The 17,410-nt window shown below is 27.7% G+C and overlaps 2 protein-coding genes across 2 annotated transcripts; one reads left to right on the forward strand and one right to left on the reverse strand.

The window, feature by feature from the left end:
• Positions 1 to 773: 773 nt before the first annotated feature.
• On the reverse strand, positions 774 to 3,596 carry LOC130824082 (glucan endo-1,3-beta-glucosidase 12-like). The gene is made up of 4 exons (XM_057688964.1): positions 3,231 to 3,596; positions 2,119 to 2,469; positions 1,127 to 1,157; positions 774 to 1,029 (listed from the first exon to the last, which is right to left on the reverse strand). The coding sequence occupies exons 1-4, from the start codon at positions 3,286 to 3,288 to the stop codon at positions 930 to 932; spliced, it is 540 nt and encodes a 179-aa protein (XP_057544947.1). The 5' UTR covers positions 3,289 to 3,596; the 3' UTR covers positions 774 to 929.
• On the forward strand, positions 3,543 to 16,387 carry LOC130824079 (protein kinase PINOID). The gene is made up of 2 exons (XM_057688962.1): positions 3,543 to 10,985; positions 15,157 to 16,387. Exons 1-2 carry the CDS (start codon positions 10,459 to 10,461, stop codon positions 15,938 to 15,940), a joined length of 1,311 nt encoding a protein of 436 aa, XP_057544945.1. The 5' UTR covers positions 3,543 to 10,458; the 3' UTR covers positions 15,941 to 16,387.
• Positions 16,388 to 17,410: the final 1,023 nt, after the last annotated feature.

Raw genomic sequence — 17,410 nt, forward strand, 5'->3', positions numbered from 1 at the left:
TCTTTAATGGATCTTTGGCGAGTAAAATTACAATTATAAAAGCGTCTGTCACGAATGACTTTGAATGTAATAATATATAAAAGATTAAAATCATCCAACTTCACAATTAAAAATAAATATAGTAGTTAAAGATATTCACAATAAAAATTACACATTGTAGTAATATTTGAATAGGAGCTCTTATTAGTTAACCCTAATAATGATTATAAGATCTAGACAACATTCAACTTGGCAATACTCACTCCCTTTGTCCCGATAGAATAGTAGCAAAGAGAAAGTAAGAGTTTTTTTTAAGAAAAAGGTGGATAATAATAATAAATTAAGAGAAAATATAAATTGTGTAGATGAATTAATATGGAGTTACAATGCACGGACTAAATTAAAAGAAAGTTGTGTCATTGTCTAAAAATAAAAATTATGCAAATTAAGTTGGACGGATTAAAATGATAAATAATGCAAATTGAGTGGGATGGAGGGAGTAACAACTAAGAAATACATTTTTTTCCTCTTTTCTTTTATTATTTGCTACAAGGATTAAAAAATTGTGCTTTGTAGGAAAGAGAAAAAATGTATAATTGAAATGAAAAAATGAAATATGTGAATTTAATTTAAAAAAAGAGTGATGAAGGTAAAAAATATAGCAAATTCTATTAAACAAAAATTTTTAAAAAAAATATAGCAAAATCAGTATTGGTTTCGGTAAGAAAAATATTGAATAGGGAATGTTTGTTGTCAAAAGTAAGCATTAAGCAAAAAGGTGAATAAATATGGGGACAAAAAGCAAGTTCCATTGTTAATATTCTTGACATAACTTCAAGTAAAGCATATTTATGTCTACCAAAATATAATTAATAATATCATACAACTAGTTAATTAATTAATTTATTAATTTCTTAGCATATTAATATTATATGTCTTCCATAACATAATCAAAGAATTACCCACCAATTTAACAACATTAACTGAATACTTATGATGAGTACACTTTGCATATGTACATCCACCTTTGTATTTGCTGATCTTAGAGGCCTGAAAACCCCACAAATAATTTAATTAGTCCAATAATATTACACTAATAATTTATATAATTATTAACCATTTTTATAATTTTGAAATTTAATAATACCTGGAAACATCATATGCACATCTACCATAACCTGCAATAGTTTGTCCATTATGTTAATACATAAAATTAATTCATATATATCTCCAAGAAATAAAGACAAAATCAACATTTTTTGCATTTGTTCATTACAAAATATGTAAATTTATAAAAAAAATTCATCTTTGGCTAATAGTTGCTCGTTGTAGTTGTTGGCTAATTTAATCAGTTAAAAGTATTGACTAATGCGACATTTGTATAAAGCAATTGTTATACAGATGTTTGGTAAAGATTAGTTACAGGTCAAAAAGCCAAAACCGATAAAAAGCTTCTCATAGTAGCTTTATAGTTTTGGTTTAAAAGACATCATTTTAGCTAGCCGAAAAGCTATTTACCAACACTTTCTGGTTATTTGACCAGCCAAAAAGTCAAATATAAAAATTAACAAAAAAAAAATAATGAAAAAGGTCATTTACCAAACATAACCAAAAATATACATAGCCTTGATTAAGCTATAATTGTTTAAAATAACATTAGTTTAGATTTTTTAACAAAAATGTTTAATCACCGTGATTAATTTTAATAATTTTATTGTAAGTTTCTTATACATTTATTTCATTTATACCTAGCTAATAAAAGCAATAAAAAAAGAAAGTGGTGAAGTATTTTTTTGATTACAATATAGGCTAAGGGAAAGAAAATAATAAATAAGTATCGAACCCATGACTTTTCTTGAAAAATGATACTTACTCTCTAACTGAGATCATAAAACGTTACTCAATTCTCAATCGATGAATTACTAGATAACAAAGAAGAGGAAAAATGATAGGTTGGGCTGGTAGTTGAAGCGTTTTCCTTTCATGGTTATATCAGCCTAATAATGATTTGATTCTCACCACCTAGTGAAATAACTAATAAATTTTTTTCCTTTTTATCTGTAGAAATTATCTAGCCTATTTTAAAATTATTTTTAAAAATAACAAAGACTCAAAGAGTAAAGGGAACAAGCTAATTACTTGGGTCTTTCTTAGTTAAAGTAGCAGTTCCACCAAAGTTACAAGCAATGGCATTGTTACCATTTTGTTGATAGTAAAGATTAAAGGCATATGAAGCATGAGACACCACCGTGTCGGGTTGATAACAAGACCCGCCGGGTTTGATGGGTCTACAATCCGCGTTACCGGCCCCACAAGCCCAATCAAGTGCTATTTGTAGATCAGTTTGGGATACCCATGGAAGTGCTACACACCATGTTGTACCGTCTAAAAATGTTGTGTTCCCTTCTGGTGGTGATTGGCTTATTATTGAATTTGGAATATTACTTGCTTCTGCCTTTTCTTGCATAATTATTCTTCCCATTGTGTAATCTAGTTTTATAAGATGAAACAACACAACACATAAATTATAAACATACAAATGATTAAGAGGGCGTTTAATTTAAAGAAATGTATTTTTTGGGAGTGTTTTGACCGCACTCTCTTTTATAGGTATGAGCTGCCGTCTTCTTTCTCATCCCAAACCCTGATCATAGTTTTCCTATGAGCAAGATATACTGGGTATGATGATGAAGATGATGTATTTTTCGGGATTTTAAATTTGGGTGGAAAATGAAGAGTTTTTTGTCACTTTATAAACATTTAATTTTTCTTCAAAAATAAAAGGCTTTGATTCAGGAGAAAATATTTTTCGGAATTTTAAATTTGGGTGGGAAAGAGCTTTCTGTCATTTTATAAACAATTAATTTTTCTTCAAAAATAAAAGGGTTTTCGAGATTTTAAATTTGGGTGGAAAAGAGTTTTGAATTTATCTTCAAAAATAAAAGGGTTTGATTCTAAAGGAAGTATTTTTTGGAATTTAAAATTTTGATGGAAAAGAGTTTTCGGTCACTTTGCAAACATTTTCCTCAAAAAATAGATGTAAATTAATAAATTCTTTTCATTTTTTCACCACCAATATCACCTTTATTTTTTCCAAAGAATATTTCATCAAATCAAACAAAAGAAAAAAAATCAATCATTCGGATTTTTCATTCAAAAATAGTTTATGTTTTCAAAAAAAAATATTTTCTACCAAAGCAAACACCCAATATAAAAAAGTCCCATCTACATAGGAATTTAAAAAGGATTACCTAGAAAACATGCTATAATTAGCAAAGTGAAAATGCAAAACCAAGTAGTGTTTTTCATGTGTAGATTGGAGATGTTATCTTGGATTTATGACTTCTCGGACCCGACCTGTACGGAATACTGGGTTGATAGTTATGATAATCTTGGATTGATGAGTAGCTTGTGTAAGCTACACCTTGTGAAGAAATAGATAGTTAAGATTTTGTAACTTGTAATTAGATAATGATGGGGAATGAATGCTTGATTAGTTGATTTCCTCTTTGAGTCCTCTATGAGTATAACTAGTTATTAATGAAAGGGAAAGATAAAGGGAGAAAATTGGTATAAATGCAAGATTTGAAGAATCATAAGTACGTTTCTTCTTGCACAAGTAGATTGTCTTTTTTGTTGTTTAATCTTTACTTTGAAAAATCATTTGATAGGGATGGCTAAAAGATACTCTTTAGAGAGTCTTTTGGTAAAATAGTTTATCGGGTTATTTAATAGGGTGATTAAACCATCTAATGCTAGTATTTGGTAAATTAGTTAGTTGAAACAACTTATTATTATGAATAAGTTGTTTTTGAACAAGTTGCTTCTAGTAGCGGTTTCAAAACCAGTCAATCAAATTAGTTCATAAAATAAGCTGATCAAATTAGTCACTCTAATTAACATATGTTGTCACTAGTACTGACCATTCTTGTGGATTCGACCACATATTAACACTACACTAATAACTAACGAGGAGATATTAGTAAATAATGTTGATTTGTAAAGTTAATAAATCACCCAGGTAGGATTTGATAGGGTGGGACTTTTGTGATTTTAATTTACTTTTTTTTATCTTGTTTATTTTACTATTATTCTTTTTGTTTTTTGGTAATTTACAAATCACGATGATTGGTTATAAATTTTTAAATAACTAACCCGTTGTAGTGATAAGACGTGGTGGTTATAGCTTGACCCTCCACATTGGTGTTTAATGACACTCGAAGTTGGATCAATATGGGTACGTTAGGGAAATGGTTCAATAATCAGCAAACCTACGGAGTATTATGATTGGGCCTTTCATGGGTCAAGGGTCCATAACAGACTTTTGGGCGTGGTGGTCCCTCGTAGCCAGTGTCCCTACATACTTCTCAATAGACTATTTAGACAAAGTATTTTATCTGTCTTTTTTATTTTGTATAAGTTGTAAGATATGAAATTAGTGAAAAGGAAATTAGATTGGAGATTGAGACAAAAGTAAGGGGATGATAAAAATGAATGATTAAGACAAAGATAGAGTATAATAAGTTTGTGAATGAGATTAAAAGAAGGAGAGTGAAACCATTGCCAAAAAAGAAAAGAAAGCAAAATCATTAGGGCAAACTAAAATGAAAAGAGAGAGTACATGTGGGTGTTATGCAGCTTGTCTTGTATGAGAACGCCTCATCATGAGACGAGCCCATATATGAGAGAATCTATACAATATGCTTATTTCTCTAATTCTTCTCTTTAAAATTGCAAGTGATCACTTTAAGGTTATAAATGACGCTTTAAGACTATAAAAGTGAACACTTTAAGGTTATAAGTGGTTACTTTAAAATTATAAGTGATCATTTTATGACTGAAAATGTATATTAGATTAGTCCTATAGAAAAAGTCTCACTGTGATTTGATTACTAGTTTTATGTTCTATGATAGTTCTTGAATATAATAATGAATTTTGATATTAGGAAAAATTACTGTGAATAATATAACTTTTTGTTAATTTCTCTATAATAATATCAACTATGATTAATCATGAATAATACTAACTTAAAGGGGTGATTTTCTAGAAAATCCCTAACATGTTAAAAATCTAACTATAGGTGATTATAAAACAAAAAAAAAATTGGTAAATTAGTTAATAAACTTAAGTTGATATTATTCTAGGAAAATATGTCCTAAGTTGGTATCATTCATGGTTAATCAATAGTTAGTATTATTGTGAGAATTAGCGAAAGGTCGTATGATTCACGATAATTTTTCCTTTATATTATCAACTGTTCTTGGAGTCAGAGGATGGTTGTTTTATGGGCTTTTATGAGCTATGACTGCAATTTATGGTCGGATTATGGACTCGGACTTAAATTTGAATCGATTATTTTCTATGATTTAGTTGGATTATATCATAGTCAAATTTGGATTGCACTGTCATCGGTCTCACAGTATTTGCTACAAATACATATAATCGAAATACCAAGAAAAGGAGAAACAATTTTGTGGATGAGTGATAGAAATATGAGATGTAAAGATAAATTAAAAATATAGATTAAAATTAAAAAAAGAATATAAGTTATGGCCAAAAATAAAAATATAAAAAATCTTAGCTTATAAAATATAGATCAAAATGGAAAATGTGCAAAATTCATACATATAGGAAGTAGTCCAATATTACACTAAATAACGAAATATAGTACAACTTCACATACTCCTCTTCATATCCGCTCCAATTCTCTTTAATGTAGTCCTAAGGAGACAGAGATACTTCGCATTTTCATGTTTAGGGTAACTGTGTAGTAGTCAAATTTTAACTTTTTACACAATTTAATATGTTATTTTGATAATTTATATATTGAACTATATACATCTAAAAATTAAAAAATTAATATTATGAAAGTATGCGATTAGACGATTCAAACAAGATCCCACTCAACTATATTTTTTCTTACATATTAGCCGCAATATATAATATAAACTTGAACGATAAATAACATCGTTAACCGTAATGTAGTGAGTATTTCAAAATGAAGGTTCCATAAGGTGCGGCTTATAATAATTCTGTCTCATAGCGATATTTGTGAATAAAGTGTTGATGTCGTGTATGATAGCATGAACGGGCCACCCACCGGGCCATCATCCTAGCGTTGTTGTGATTCATAATGATCATATAGGAATAGGGATGCAGCAATAGCCAATAATGGGCATATAATTAACACACATATTTGTGTGAAAACAACTTAGCCGCGTGGGCGTGGAGTACCTTGTTTAAACCATAACATAACATGTCTTTAAATTCAAACTTTGTGTCATATCATTCTCCCTTTGGTCGTACTCCATATTTACTGCTCCTAAAATAGTTCTTATATTAGATTTACTGTTACTATTTATCTTTTAAGTTTATTTTATATATTGCGGTTAATATATAAGAAAAAACATAGTCAAATGAAACCTTGTTTAAATTGTATAATACTTTCATAATATCAAATTTTTATAATTTTTAGTTAATCATAGTTTAAGATATAAATGATTAAAATTACACGTTGGATTACGTAAAAAGTGAAATGTAGTAAGTATAATGGAATGGAGAAAGTATACACTAAGGATAAATTTGAACAAATTAAGAAAAATAATAAAAGTGAAATAATAAATGTGATTTATAGAGAAATGAAAAAAAAAAGTGTAAATGAAATGAAATTTATGTGTGGATGAAAATTAACGAAATAATATATTTTCTCTGTTCCTTAAAGTTGTTCTCATTTGCATTTTAAGTTGTTTTATTTCTTATTCTTATAAGAAATCTTTCTATTTATATTACAACTTTTGGACATAATTAACCTTATTCATCCTCATTTTAATATTTTAATAATGCTTATGGTCTATATATTTTCCACTAACTTCATTTAACATTTTCATATTGCTTATGGTCTCCACAATTTCTACTAACTTTATCAAAATATTTTTTAATAGTTATGGTCTTTATATTTTTCTACGAACTTTATTATAATAGGAGTATTTTTTTTTTAATATTTATGGTCCTTATTTTTCCTCTATTAAATTTTATTATTGAATAAATTAATATATCCATTATATAAAAATTCTTTTTATTTTGAATTTTCTTGAAGGTTCCTTGTGAGAATAATTTTAAGAAACAAAGTTTCTAAAAAATTTTTAAAAATTAAATAAATATTATACAACTAATCATAGCAAAATTGATATAATTGCCATTTTTACCAATAGAGTTCTTTAATTACTCCTATTGGTACTTCACTACGCTACTAGGAGTTAATGATAAAACCATCATTTCAGTATTTCAGTTCTTTAGACATAACAAACATATTACTTTTTGGCATTGTTTGGTGGAGTAAATAGTACTTTTCCTTTGTTCTTATTTGGTGTTCTCATTTCAAAGTATATGTTGGAGGTTTAATATCAATCAATGTATTTCATGGACAATTAAAAAAAATAAGAAATTTATAATAAAATTCTATATTATCGGTCAATTAATAAGATTTTACATAAATATATGTTAATGTGTAGATTTTTTTAAAAATTATGTACAAGTTTTTCTTCTTAAAGCTTGATTATATTAAGGGTAAATATTTAAAGAAAAAATAAAAGTCAAACTATACAAATAAAAGTATAAGTGAATTTAAAAGGGAAGATGGAAGATAAATCAGTCCGTTTTGTATGAGACTGTCTCACAGTGGGACGATCTCAAAACAAGAAGCTCATAAGTTAAAATTTTTATTGTTGAGCTATTTGACCCAAATATAAAGCATGTCTTACGGTGAAACCATCTTATATAAGAATTTGTGAAGATAAATATAATGGCATGAGAAGATGAACAAAATGGAAGATCATCAACTTTATTTTTGGGTGAGAAGGGAGGGAAGTATTTGTCCTCCATCCCAATAGGATAAAAATATTATCCCAAAAATAAAAGGACTAATTTTTTTCTTTCTACTTTTCAATCACTTTACAATTATTTCTTACATTTAACAATAATATTTTAATTTTTTAGTCCAAAAACCTTATTTTTTTAGTTTAACTTTTATTTACCCTACAAATATTTAATCTCTCCTCATGAAAACATCAAATGAAAACAACTTTGTTTCTAGCTTTCACAAATTCTTACTTGAGATCGTCTTTATAAAAGATGCGGCTCAAATTGGTCAGCTCATTATTCCAAAAATAAAACAACTACCAAAAAAGCGCACAATGTATAATGCTATTTGGAGTTGGTGTTATAACCTATTAGAGTTGGTAATATAACCTATTAAAGTTGGTACTAATACCAACTTTAATAGGTTATAACACCAACTCCAAATACCAACTTTAATAGGTTATGATAACAACTTCAATAGGTTATAATACCAACTCCAAATAGGGTCAAACACACGCGTCAGTTTTTAGATTTTTCCTTTTTTAAAAAAAAATTATTGGGCCTGAGCCTGAAGAGTCGACACTTTTGATTTGTTCGGTGTTTTTTTTTGTTTATAATAGAGTCAATCTTAATACTCATTATCTTATTTATTTTAATTGTTTTATATACTTTTTTCAATTTATTAAATGCATTTTATATCCTAAAGAGGGTCATGAAACTTAATAGGAGTAGCGGTAAATTTTTTTTAATGAGTGGGATAATATTGATTTTCACAAATTTTTGGGAGATACGGTCTCTTTGAGAGAGAAATCGTCTCTAATTGAACTGGTCCATTATATATTTTTTAAAATTTTGTAAGGAATTAAAAATAATGCAAGTAGACATTTAAGTTATTGAAAGTAGATATTAAGGATACGGTAAGTAAGCATTAAGAATAATGTAAGTAGACATTAAGAATAAGATAAGTAGACACTAATCTTTAATGAGTTAGGCTTGAGATACGTCTTTCAAAGAGACAGTCTCTCAAGAGACTAGCTGATTGATTTTTTAACCATCATATGGTCCAAACCAAAGTATCCTAAAATGAGAATATATTGATATGTTATACTAGTATAGTAATTTGTGCATTGCACATATTTATTAGTATGGACTATATAAAAATATAACATTAAAGTATAATGTAAATATATATTATTTTGATTAAATTTATCGAATGCATGATTTGTTAAAGCAAAAATTAAAAATAATGTATTTGAAAATTCTTTATCGATGCATCAATTTCTCATTCAATTGAATGTATCAAATTCTAGGTTAGACATATAGAATTACTACAATAATTATATAAATACTTTACCTAATTCAGCTCAAATTTTTAAAAATTATATTTCTCATTTAATTAATATTATGCACTAAAATAATTATATTTTTCAAGACCCCTTAACGATGATATTTATCATTTTCTAATATTTTTATTAGTACGTATGTCATGGTTATTAAAATCACGATTCTAATCTACGATTTTACGATTTTATGATCCAACAATAAACGAGCGATTCGAATCGTAGGTAAAATCGTAACGATTCTACGATTTTACGATTTGTTCTGCAAATTTATTCTTAATTTTTTTAAATTTTTCTCATGTACCAATTTTTCTTACAAGTTAACGATCCGTTATCTTAATTATTAAAAAGTAAATTCCTTTATCGATATGGAGATAAAAACTAATTATTAAATATTTTTTTAATTTCATTCTTAAAAATGAAGTGAATGAAACTTTAAATAATAAACTTTAACTTTTAAGGTGATAAAGATAATAAATTTAAGTTTATCGTAGAATTTTCTACGAATCGATTCAACCAATTTGATTCTATAGGTTTGAACGATTCCAAATAGAATCCCAATTTTAACATCTTTGACGCATGTATAATTTCACCTACTTAGTCTATATACGCACAACGCTATATTTGCTTCTTCATTAGCTTCATAGCTTGTACTATTCGCTCTTCACTATAGTACTTCTAACTTAGGAGTATTTTCTAACTCTTAATTACTATAATTCAGCATATAAATAAATAAAATAACACATTAGATTGTATAAAAAATCAAATATAACAAGTATAATAAAATGGAGGAAGTATATTCTAAGTCTAAGAATGATGCACGATATACATACAATCAATTTTGTATAAAATTTTTCCCCATAAGATAAGTCTATATAATTACCGGTTATTCTATTTTATAGATTCATCTATACAATTACAAGCAATTGGTTTAAAACTCTAAATCATATACTATCATATACTCTAATTATATATCATATACAGAATGCTAAAAGTCAACAAAATTTACCCACATTTAAAAAACATTTGTCTTACTTACAGACACACATCATAAATACCCTCTCACCCTTAAGTCCCAACTACCATTTCCCTTGTTCTTTTCTCTTTTTCTCTCTCTAGTCTGCCCTCTGCTTTCTCTCTCTATATCACAAACAACCAAAATCCCAACATCAAATAACATTCAATCGTTCATTTATATCCATCCCTGCATGAATCAAATTCAAAATCAATATCAAGATCAAAATCCGCCATTAATCCATCTCTACCAAGAACAACAATATAATGCTACAACAATTCCCTAAATATTCATCATCCGACGACACAGAATCAACCAGTAACAGTTCATATTCAAATTCAATGACGTATTCCAGTTACGAACTCCAATCGCCAGAAAACTTCTCCCTCTTAAAACCACACAGATCTTCCGATTCAGCTTTTGAATCCATTATTTCCGCCTCTAACGCCGTTAACAATCGTCCGTTAAGTTTAACTGATTTCAAATTGATTAAACGGATCGGCGCCGGCGATATTAGTACGGTGTATTTGTGTCGGCTTAAATGCGATGAGTCGTGTGAGTACGCCATGAAAGTAGTGGATCGAGAAGCTCTGGCGGTTAAGAAAAAGACGCACAGGGCTGAAATGGAGAAAAAGATACTTAAATTGCTTGATCATCCATTTTTGCCAAGTTTGTATACGCATTTTGATGCTTCGCAGTTTTCTTGTATTGTTATGGAGTATTGTTCTAATGGTGACTTGCATTCACTTCGTCATAATTTACCTTCTAGAAGATTTTCTCTCTCCTCCGCCAGGTATCTTATCTTTTTCAGCTTTCATTTTCGCGCTTGTTTCAATCTAGTTTGGAGGTATAATTAGTGCAAGTACACAAAATTTTCCAAGAATATATTCGACTTTTCATTCAAATTCAAATTATATTTTCATTGGTTCAAAAGCCTCAAAGTTATACTCATCATTCGCCGCGAGTTTGCTGCTCACAAAGATTAAAGAGTAGTTTAATTATTGGAGGTATGATACACCCAAAATGCTTGCTACATTGTGATTATTGACATTAATCACCGTTTAAGCTTATTTTACATTTTGACTAATGTGTACGGAAAAATATAGTCAATTAAGATCTTGTTTGAATCATCTAATTGTATATTTTCATAATATTAAATTTTTTATAATTTTTAGATGTATATAGTTTAATATATAAACATAATAACTAATAACTTATTGAATTGCTTAAATGGTTAAATTCAACAAGTATAGTGAATAAATGAAGTATTTTATGTTAATTGATTTTTTTTATAAGACTTAAGGATAAAAAATCTCGTACACGCAATAGAAGAGAATTTATCTGTTTTTATCATAGTGATGTAAGATAAAGCATATATTAGGCCATTATAATAAAATATGGCATATAAAATTACATGTGTATTTTTTTTTTCTCTATAAAAGATGGAGAGTTATTATACTATTTTTTTTATTTTGTTTCACGCAATTTGCATTAATTTTTATTTTAGTTGGTTATTCATATTTTCTATAATTTTTTTGTTGGAAATGAGCCCATTACTTCTTTAATCCAAACTACATATTTAAATCATTTTAATATCATTTATATAATTTATTACTTTGTTCATTTAAAAACTACTCCTATTATTTTACTAACTATTATGCAATAATTTTCTCACAATTGATTGATTAGTTAGAAGTAGTATCATAGGTTTTTTGCAATGATATGTGTTATAATTTGAAGTGGTGTTACATTATGCACTTCAATAATTTAGGAATTATGAATAACTTTTTGAGGGATACATTTGTTATAATAAATAATTCTTTTATAGAATATAAAGCTGCAAATTGCAGGTTAATTATTAATTAGAAATGAATTAGTTTTTGGGAAGTTGCAAAAGGGACAGAGATATTTCAGGAGTCATTAGTCAATGTCTGGGGATGAGATGAGGATATATTTGTGTTTGTTAGTAAAAAAATTTCTTAAGGTTTGATTGTTTTTTATGGAGACAAGGGGATTCAGATATTGTTCATATGTTAATGCATTGTCTGCTAGTTTTGGCAATATCCTGGTAGAAAAATGATGAAGCTTTTTTCTTCTTTTATCATGTTAAAAAAATCAATTTAGGATTAGATAACTGATCAAAGAAAGATTTACTCAGATTTTGATCCTGGGATTTGCTTGTTTTGGGTTTTGCTCTTTCTTTCTTTTCATCAACTAGTACTGCTTTTCTACTTTTTTCATGTAAGTTTTGAAAGAAAATAAATTACAAAATCTTCGAATTCTTTTTTTGTGGAAGCATGAAATTAACTTGGAAAGTAATATTTTTTTTCTTAGGTTTTTTAACCTATGCACATTATGCATATATGTAGATTACAAAATAGGAAAATTTTTAAAGTCAAATTACTATAATCTCTAAAGGTTTACTACTATTGTCAATATTAGAGAATATTCTAAATCCTATTTCAGCAAATTTATCTATTTTGTAAATTAATTCAAATGCATAGGTTAGAAAAACCCTTTTATATAAGTAAGTAGTTAAAGTTTAAAAATATTACTCTCTCGGTTTTTTTTGTTCTTCGCGCTTACTTTTTGTACAGTTTTTAATGTAAATTTTATGCCTTAATATCTCTAAATACGCATCATAAAAAATTATAAAAAATATATAATAAAAAAGTATATATTAAGACGAATCTAACGAGCTCTCACATGGATATATTTTATCATTAATAGATGTCTTAAAAATCTTAATCAAATTTCTCACTCCAAAATAGAATATTCTAAACGGGAAAAACATTAGGATACGAGACTAAAATTTTAATCACCAAATATTAGGATTTTAATGCAAATTGCAGAAATGATGTACATAATACTTTTTCACCAAATATTTTTACATTTTAACTTTTTATATATGGCTTTATTAGGCTTTAAATGTTGTGGAGTATAAATTTTTTTTTTCTTTTGACACATTTTATACTTATTTGAATTTGATTAATGGATGCTTGTTTCTAAGTTCTAATTAAAGCTATTAAGAGAAAAGCTAGTGATAGGTTGTTTTAGCATTAAATGATTTACAATAGTAAGGCTGCTATTCGTAAATATAAAGAACGAGTGTTACATAATAATCGATTATAATGAACAGAAAGGAGTCAGGAGTGGTAGTAGTAAAGTAAATGTAGTAAATTTTGGAGGTATTATTTTCAGTAAAGTAAGAACAATTAAAGTATATGTACGTTACATTCCAAAAAAATAAATATGTAAAAATACTTTTTTTTTTGAAAAATAAAATAAATTAATTATTTTCCTTTTTTAAATGTATTTCTTTTCCTTAAACAAGCTTTTTGTAAGGTATAGTATTTTGCACAAAAGTTAGAAATTATAAAACTCTTTAAATTGTGTAGATATTTAAAAAAGAGAATTGGAATGTATAGATAAGAATAAATGAAAATAAGTGAAATATTTTTATAAAAGAAATTTGTTGCAAAGTAGAGCTAGACTGTTAAAAAATAAAAGTGCGACAATCTTTTAAAGACAATTTAGTCCACTTATTTTACATCATTTTGAATTATAATGCAATAGTTTTTTCATCTAAATAATACAAAATGAATTATTATGCTCCCATTTGATTAGAAACTATTTTAAAAACATCAATTATATAACTTAAAATTACATCAAATTTAACATTCATCATCAAATATTACATTAACATAAGTTATTATTTCAATTAATGAACACTTCCAAAACATTTGTTTGCATATGCCTTTTTATAAGATAAAACTTTTTCCTTTTTATTAATTATTTTCATTACTTTACCATTTGATCCCCACAGATACCTTTTACCAAAATAAGGCTCTAACAATGATAAATAACCATTACTGTTTTTGGTTTAAAGTAGTAGAATAATACTCCGTACGTATTCATAAATGTTACCCCGATTAAGGGCGACATTATGTATCTATCCAATTTTTTTATTTTGGCTTCATAAAAGTTTTAGGTGATGTTGGAACTGTCGGTATTTTGTTTGTTGCTTTGGATTTGGAAAGATTGGGATATTCTCTAGTCGTTATTGCTTTGGGCTTAATTCATACACACAACTAATAAATATTTAAATAAGTATAATTTTTCAAATGAGATAATCTTACAGTTGATTATTTTTATTAGATTGACTAATTATACACTTAAAATCTTAAAATGATTAATTAAAGAAATAAACTAATTATATTGATTTCTTTCATGATTAGATGATCTCATATAAGATTTACTTGTGTGAGGCAAAATTAATGTGAAAGAGAAAAAACTTAAATTTTAGTGGATTTTTTTTGAATGAGAAATATTTTAATGACTACAATATACTTATTCCAAAGTTATGAATTTGATGCGTGCTATTTACTTCATATGCCAAGATTATACAAACCGATTATAAGGCGCAGCATGTTTTGTGTTGAACTTAATATTATATCTGATTATTTTAATATGCAAAACCCGTGAATATTCAATTTTAGGTTATTTAGTGTTTTAATTTAATAAAAAAATTATAATATATTTTTTTACTTATACAAACAAAGCTTTATTGCGCAATCAATGCAAAATCATGTATTAAAATGTTTATATCTAGAGTTGTTTATAAGTAAGATTTATAAAAAATAATATTATAAAATCAGTGACAACACAAATAAAATAAGATATTACATAACTAAATTTTACCTTGTATAATATAATAAACATATCATAAAAGAAATATCATAAAATAATAAATAATCCAACATTTGATTTTAGTGCAAGTAAAATAGAACCAAGAAAGTATATATAATTTGTACTTCTATTAGTTGGAGTGTCTCATATTAAAATCGTCTTATACGACAATTTGTATAAATCACGTGAGAAGTATAGTTAGATGATGGGAGTCGAGTAGACGAGGATGCTACTGCTAAGTGGTAAGTGCTAACAGTGTTTAATGTGTGAATCAGGTTTTACGCTGCAGAAGTATTGGTTGCTTTGGAATATCTCCACATGCTAGGTATCATCTACAGAGATTTAAAGCCTGAAAACGTTTTAGTTAGATCAGACGGTCATATCATGCTCTCTGATTTCGACCTCTCCTTATGTTCTGATTCAATCCCAGCCGTCCATTCTCCTCATTTTTCATCCCCTACAACGACTCCTCCTTTACATAATAATAATAATAATAATAATAATCTCAACAAAACCAAAAATAGAAAAACTCCATTATCAAATTGCCTCCCTTATAACCGTCTTTTCCGGTCTAAAAAAATACAAACACTAATCGGTTCAGGTAGCCGGTTATTCGTTGCTGAACCGGTGACTGCTAGATCATGTTCTTTTGTTGGGACCCACGAGTATATCGCTCCTGAAGTAGCTTCTGGAAACTCCCATGGAAATGCTGTTGATTGGTGGGCATTTGGGATATTCATGTACGAGATGATTTATGGAAGGACTCCATTTGCGGGTGCATCTAATACTGCTACACTGCGAAACATCTTAAAGAAACCCTTGACATTCCCTACACATACACCTTCAACCACGTGCGAAGCACACGCTCGGGATCTCATTTCACAGTTACTAAAAAAAGACCCGGCAATACGTCTCGGGTCAAGTCGTGGAGCTGCAGATGTTAAGACCCACCCTTTTTTTAAAGGGTTGAATTTCGCGCTTGTGAGGTCATTGACGCCGCCTACGACGTCGTTTAAGGAATCATCAAGGCAGGAATCAGCGGTTTATGATTATTTTTAAAGCAAGGGGTAAGATTGTCGCCACGTGGCGATGTCGGTCCCGCTGTCCAAGGGGACAGTGACAGTTTGGTGGGGACAGTTTTATATTCGAGCTGTCTATTTTAATGGAGGAGAGAGAATTAAAAAATTCAAGTTCTCATCTTCATTTTATTTATCTTTTATTTTTGGAATTAAAAAATGGTAATTAAATGGAGTTGGAGCCTTGTAGGGTTATTAGTAAGGAGTAATTAAGAATTAAGATGTACTAAGTATAGTCCGACGTCAGGCATTACGTGATGACGTGAGTACGTAATTAATTAAAGTAGATTACCATCATGATTTTCTGGTAATAGTTTTAGGGTCTAGGAATTAATTAGTGTAGGTCGAAATAGGAAGACATTTTTGCACCTTTGATTTACAATCTGTACTCCCTCTCTTTCATGGTGTTTATTTCAAGGTGTTAGTTACGTAATTCTCTCTTCTACTGAATTTATTATATTTTAATATTTATGTAATTTAATCTCTTATTTTGATTATTAGTATATTAAATTTTTTTTATATTTAAATTTATAAAAAAGTAATATTATTAAAGTATGTGATTAGTCGATTTAAATAAGATTTCAATTAACTATATTTTTTCTTTACACATTAGTCACAATATATAAAATGAACTTAAACAATAAATAGTATCAAAAATAGTAATATAGCGATTATTTCAGAACAAATAAGGTATTTTGTTTTGCTTTTGTTGGTTAGTCGATGGAATTAGTGTTTGATGATGGAACATAATCCGTAGCTAATTTGACGACGAAATTCTACTAAATTTCTACTCCAGTCCTTAGGTAATTCAGCTATGAATTGAATTTGTCACTATTTTTGCGCTCTTTTGTACAGAATGTAAAACACCAAATTAGTTAGTGACTGTCAAATAGAGTACTATTTTTCCTTTTATTAAAAGCTAAATTCCGGTCAAAATGTTATCATGTAAAAGAGAAAGTACTTGCTATTTGGAAAAAAGGTATTACTTATTTCGTTTATTATATTTGCTATATTTGATTTTTTTGCAATTAAGTGTGTTATTTTGATCATTTATATATATATATATATATATATATATATATATATATATATATATATATATTCTATTTTACATAACTACAAGTTATGTCATAAGGCATAGGTTAAGAACATTAATTACCTCATTCAAACTATTTCATTTAGGGCATGCTTGAATTTGTGTAAATATTTAAGGTGAAATAAAGTCAAACTAATAAAATGAAAGCAAATAGAAATTCATTTAAAGTAGCTGAGATAGTTTTAAAGAAGGTAAAATGAACATGAAATAAAAATAATAAAGGAAAAAAAAGATAATTTCTTCTATTATGGAGGTAATACATTACCGCAGCCTCCTCTAGAATAAATATTTAACCCACAAAATTAATTGTTCCCTTCATTTTTCATTACTTTGCAACCATTCTACCACCTCTACAAT

The sequence above is a fragment of the Amaranthus tricolor genome, chromosome 9 (assembly GCF_026212465.1).
Source record: "Amaranthus tricolor cultivar Red isolate AtriRed21 chromosome 9, ASM2621246v1, whole genome shotgun sequence".
Lineage (NCBI taxonomy): Eukaryota > Viridiplantae > Streptophyta > Magnoliopsida > Caryophyllales > Amaranthaceae > Amaranthus > Amaranthus tricolor.

Excerpts from the sequence above, each read along its gene's own strand:
- LOC130824082 (XM_057688964.1), bottom strand. The coding sequence starts at position 3,288 with ATGAAAAACACTACTTGGTTTTGCATTTTCACTTTGCTAATTATAGCA. Across the intron at positions 2,470-3,230 it reads AATTATAGCATGTTTTCTAG|ATTACACAATGGGAAGAATA; the intron begins GTAATCCTTTTT and ends TTATAAAACTAG. Across the intron at positions 1,030-1,126 it reads TGTGCATATGATGTTTCCAG|GCCTCTAAGATCAGCAAATA; the intron begins GTATTATTAAAT and ends TGGGGTTTTCAG.
- LOC130824079 (XM_057688962.1), top strand. The coding sequence starts at position 10,459 with ATGCTACAACAATTCCCTAAATATTCATCATCCGACGACACAGAATCA. Across the intron at positions 10,986-15,156 it reads TTTTCTCTCTCCTCCGCCAG|GTTTTACGCTGCAGAAGTAT; the intron begins GTATCTTATCTT and ends TGTGTGAATCAG.